The 5,638-nt window shown below is 47.4% G+C and overlaps 1 protein-coding gene across 1 annotated transcript in view; it reads left to right on the forward strand.

Moving 5' to 3' along the window:
* The window catches only part of RXFP3 (relaxin/insulin like family peptide receptor 3), a 6,988-nt gene extending 4,206 nt beyond the window's left edge, over positions 1-2,782 (forward strand). Inside the window, exon 2 of the mRNA XM_019531685.1 lies at positions 5-2,782. Coding sequence (XP_019387230.1) covers positions 5-1,159 — 1,155 coding nt within the window. The 3' untranslated portion in view covers positions 1,160-2,782. The remainder of the gene's footprint in view (positions 1-4) is intronic.
* The last annotated feature ends 2,856 nt before the right edge of the window (positions 2,783-5,638 follow it).

Here is a 5,638-nt window from a genome sequence, read left to right on the forward strand (position 1 = left end):
GGAGGCGGAGGCGGCGGCGGGCGCGGGGCTGCAGGGCGGCGGCTCGGCCGCCGTGCGCCTGGCCGTGTCGGCCGTGTACTCCGTGGTGTGCGCGCTGGGGCTGGTGGGCAACGCGCTGGTGCTGCACCTGATGCGCGGCAAGCGGGGCTGGCGCAAGTCCTCCATGAACCTCTTCGTGACCAGCCTGGCCGCCACCGACCTGCAGTTCGTGCTGACGCTGCCCTTCTGGGCCGTGGAGAACGCGCTGGACTTCACCTGGCTCTTCGGGCGCGTCATGTGCAAGGTGGTGTCGTATGTGACGGCCATGAACATGTATGCCAGCGTCTTCTTCCTCACCGCCATGAGCGTGGCCCGCTACCGCGCCGTGGCATCGGTGCTCAAGAGCCAGCCCAGCAGCGGCTGCGGCTGTGGGTGCGGTGCCCGCGGGCTCTGTGCCCTCATCTGGGCTCTGGCCATGGTGGCCGCGCTGCCGCACGCCATCTTCTCCACCACGGCCAACGTCTTCGGCGAGGAGCTCTGCCTGCTGCGCTTCCCCGACAGCCCCAGCGCGCGCGCGCAGCTCTGGCTGGGGCTCTACCAGGTGCAGAAGGTGCTGCTGGGCTTCGTGGTGCCTCTGGGCGTGATCAGCCTGTGCTACGCGCGCCTGGTGCGTTTCCTCCGCGGCCGCCACGCGGGCCAGCGCCGCTCAGCCAAGGTGACGCGCTCGGTGAGCGTGGTGGTGCTCAGCTTCTTCGTGTGCTGGCTGCCCAACCAGGCGCTCACAGCCTGGGGCGTCCTGGTCAAGCTGAACGCTGTGCCCTTCGGGCCTGCCTACTTCCTGTCGCAGGCCTACCTCTTCCCCGTCAGCGTGTGCCTGGCGCACTGCAACAGCTGCCTCAACCCCGTGCTCTACTGCCTCATGCGGCGGGAGTTTCGCCAGGCCCTCAAGAACCTGCTGTGGCGCCTCGCCTCGCCCTCGCTCACCTCCATGCGCCCCTTCACCCTCACGACCAAGCCCGAGCCCGACGAGCAGGCGCTGCCTGCCCTGGTGTCCCTGCCCGCTGCTGCCCCACCGCCCCCTGCCACCCCGTCGGAGCTGCTCTACTACCCGCCTGGCGTGGTGGTCTACAGCGGCCGCTGCGACCTGCTGCCCGCTGGCCCCAGCGAGCAGCGCTGCTGAGCGCCCACCCCGATGGCTGTGACTGTGGGGCGGGATGTCTGGGCACAAAGGCAAGCCCTGCCACGTTCCTTGGAGCCGGCCTCCACCCCGCAGGCCTCAGGGACTGGGGTGAGGCCATGTGAGGTATGGGGGTGTTGTCCCTGGCTGGACAGTGCTGTGAGGGGCCAGAATAAAGTGGCAGGGAGCTCCCACAGTACCAGCTTGGGTGCCAGGCTTCCCTGAGGAGCCACTTTGCACAGCTGTGGTGGTCCCTATGTCCAGGGGGCCTGGAGTGGGGAGCTGGGCACCTGAGAGGAAAAAGCAAAGCCTCAGGCTATACTGCATCGCTTGTGTCTGATCCTGATCCCTCGCCCAGAGCTGCTGCAGAGCTGGAGAAAGCTGAGGCGCTGGCTGAAATCTGCAGGCTGGGGGGCAGAATCTCCCGCTGCAGCCAGGTTTTGCCTTTACACACCTGTATCTGGGCTAGAGGCTTCATCCTCACTGTGGTTCATGCTGGCCAGTGATTCCCAGAGTTGGAAACAATGATCTGGACACTCTGCAGAGGTTTGTTCCAGGGCAAATGTCTGCCACGAACATTTGAGTTCGCTCAAGAACAGACTGTGTTCTCCGAAAACATGTTTGCCAGGTGTCTACCTTGCCCTTTACTGCCATGTCAGTATTGTGCCAGCCAGTTAAGCTAAAAGAGAAATAGGAAACTCGGAGCAGATCCTGCATGTGACATTTATTCCTGTCAGATGCAAGAACAATAGATTTTCTCGCTTCAGTTGCCAGAGCAAAACACTAGGGAAAATTTATTTCAGACAGACTGTTTCACAGATTTGAAATAAAAACTGTCATTTAGCCATTATTTCATGCTTTTCTTCTTGTTTTTTTAAACTTTGTTTAGGTTGATATGGAAATAAAAATGTAAGTTTGCAGTGAAATGCCACCATAGCTCTTTAAATGTCTCATTTTGACATTTTTTACTGAATTTCCCCCCTTTTCTCAGCCAAAACTATTACTCGAATTCAAAACAAATTTATGAATAGTTTCGGTCACTTCCAAACTGCAGTTTTTGTTTAACATTTGGCAGAGAGAGAGAGTTAACAGTATTATGAGTTTTTCCCAGTTATGCTGAAAAGGGCTTGTGTGACTATAGGCTTTCTGCAGTGGAGTGATTTCCACTTCCATGCACAGCGATAGAATAGAGCCTAAGACTTTCTGTTTTTGTCTCGGCCAACCTTGTACTGACTTCAGTGGGAGTTGTGGTTCCCGGGGGGCTGGACAAAAAGAGAGTAAAATCCAACAAGGTGGAATTAAGACTTGCTCCTCTGCCCAGGATGCTACCAGTGCTACAAATTGAATAAAAAATAAATAAAACAGTGGAGATGAGAGACCCTTACAGTCCTTGTCACTGCCTTACTAGAAGGACTTAAAGCTTCCTAAAGACTCTGACGGTCTCTGAGTAGGGATATGCATCTACAAAAGATCTGAGGCATCTAATACTAACTGCCCTATAAACATCTAAAGCCAAAACGTAAAGGCTCAAAAGTAGAGCTAAGCTGCTACCTAAACCCAGAGGTGCCTAAAATCCATAGGCACCCAATGTTCATCAGTAGGATTCCTTAGGCAAGCTTAAAATGTCTGTTGCTCAGCATGCCTGGAACTGCCCAAGTCCCAAACGAAGCGCTCCTCTGCCATGTCCTTCTTAAGATGACGTATCAGACTGGGCCCCACACAAAGCACAGAAGGGGCAGGGGGACACCACTTCTTTATCCAAGAGGTCAGTTAGGCAGTTAGAGGTGACCTAGCTTCTAGTGCATCTTCTGCCCAGGAGAATTTGAACACAAGACTCCCAACTCCAAGGGGAAGCTCTAAGCACCGAGCTCCAGGGTGCTCTGTGCTGGGGTGTGTTTACCAAACCTTTCTCCTGAAGCTGTTCCATTTGCCATGGACTCAACTAAATAGTCACTGAACACAGAGACACTGAGAAAGTGAGGTTTAGAGTGACAGGAAATCCTCAAAGGCTGCTCCACCAAATATTTTATTTAAAATTCTTGAACCTTCATCAGAGCAGGATTGCAACCCAGACATCCCCATTCTCTTGAAGGCAATGACCCTGCAGTGTAGCGAGGATTTTTCTTCTCTCCCTGCCTTTGGTCTAAGGAATATGTAACTATGTGGACTAACTATGTAATTAATGTGGAAAAACTTCAACAGGAGGGACAGAGAGAACCTTACCCTTCAGGAATTTATATGGCTTTATTGTTAAATCATTCTGTTGAGAAGCAAAAGATGCTGGTTCAAACGTGTCTAGTCTTCTACACCATGGGTGAGTCCCCTAAACACTGAGCAAGGGGATAAAAGGGTAACAGTCCCACCTGTGTCAGAAAGGACTAGCATAAGCACCTAACTAAAGGACTGGTCTCAGGCTGCAAATCCCAGTTTGAAATAAATGATTCTCTGTACCTCAGAGTAAGTTCTGGAGAGGTGACTCTTAAGTGCACATCCTTGGTGTTTCCTATTCAGCACTGCCAGCTTTTGTGAATGGACTGAACAAATCTGCAGTGCTTAGTATGGCAACACATGTATCCTTGTGTGGATTCAGCCATAGTACCCATGGTATAATAATGATCTACAAATATTTCAAGTGAGTAGAACTGCAGGTGTAACATAGACGGTGTTTGTATGTGTGTTCAGAAGTCAGATACATTACAGTCGTACCCAATAAAACTATTACTCAGGCCACAGAAAAACATAGAGCAAAACAGAATTTTTTAGAGCAAAAAAGCATTGGCTTTACCAAGAAAAATCTAATTGCCCCTTTTCCAGCCTCTAAAGTGATTACTTCTTTCTTTATACCTTGATACTATCAGTAAGTCTCTATGCAGAAAGTTCTGAAACTAACATGAGGCACTACTGAAAGTTTGGGGGAATTCATCTACAAGGAACTGTCATGAATTAGGACCTTGATTTTGAAGCTTTTCCTGAGGATATTTTCTCTCCAGATTCAGAAGAGGGTTTTAACCTAATCACATGGAGTTAATCAAAAACATTGTATACTGTTATTATAAAAGAGTGAATTCCATTTGTATTTCTCCAGGACACAAGGTGTCAGTCAACACAGGTGGCCAAACATCTCTAAGAAAAGGATAGACACTGGGTTACACTGCACCTTCATTACAGCATAACTGGTGAAATTCACATCTTCCATCATTGCAGGAAGATGCATTCCTTAAATAGGTAAAATAATTGGTCTTTTTACAATTAATAAATGCACAGATTTTTCAGACTAAATCATGGCTCAAATTATACATACAGAGATAACATGAAATATTGACCCATAACAGATGACAAAGCACAAACCAAAAACTAAATCAGAGATGAGATGTTTATTTATGACCAAAGACAGTTGATGAAACTTGTTTTTTTCTGTGTGAGAAAAACTAAGAGATAATGTGAAAAGTGGCAATAGCAATTCAGAATTAAAAAATAGACCAAATAAATAAACAGGACCACTGAGCCCTCCTCATTTTTGTATACGCAGTCTTTAAAATATGGCTGCTCACTGTTTTTCAAAGGGACCTCTGCTTCATTCAGTGCTTCAAATGGATGATGCAAAACAAATGGATTGATTGTTTAGTGTTTACCTTTATCCTCACTGCTCAATGGCTGGCTCTATTGCATTTTTCACCACATACCATCTAACTCCATATTGAACAAGCCTGGGACCTGGAGAAAACAGCTCTTCTTTATATTCATGGCACAAGGCTGCTCAGATGGTATATATGAGAATTGAGAAAAATTATATTTTCATTTGAAGCTGTATCATAGATTGTAGATAAGTAAATTGGTAACAGTTTACATTTAGCAACAATTAGCCCAGCATTACAGACATGGGAAAGATATACAGATAAAAATGTTAACAATCCTTTGTTATCCAAAAACAGTAGACTTTGTGTACTTGTGTAGATTTTGAAATTTACTTTGAAAAGTCTGTAAAAATGGTACATTTATCTTCTCAGCTCAGCTTTCTTGCATATGGTCATATAGAGAATCATAAACACTTACATTAGTGGTGCAACTATATTTTTGCCCCTTTCCTTTTCTCCTCAAACTAAAGATGAAGCTCAGAGGGACTCAAAGGAATTTTATTCCTCCTGCTGTGTCATAAAGAGAATTATTTACTATGCTCCAATCAGACATGCCTGTGCAAACCCAGTGATAGCAATTAGGCTGCACAGTTGTCAGCCCCTTCCTGGTCCAAAGACAATCATGATTCCACAGCACTAACAGACTAATTTCACCTGCTGAGCTTGCCTAGTTGATGATGAAGTATGAAAAGAAAAGAACTGAGTTTGTGCCCTTAGCTTTAAGGGACACAAATGTATGAGTTGATGTATCCAAAACACTTCTAGCAATCTGACTAATGTTGCTTTGAAATTGTTGAAAACACAAACATGTAACTACTATGCTTTTTTTTTTTTTTTTTTTTTTTTT

The sequence above is a fragment of the Crocodylus porosus genome, unplaced genomic scaffold, assembly GCF_001723895.1.
Source record: "Crocodylus porosus isolate Cpor-Errol unplaced genomic scaffold, CroPor_comp1, whole genome shotgun sequence".
NCBI lineage: Eukaryota > Metazoa > Chordata > Crocodylia > Crocodylidae > Crocodylus > Crocodylus porosus.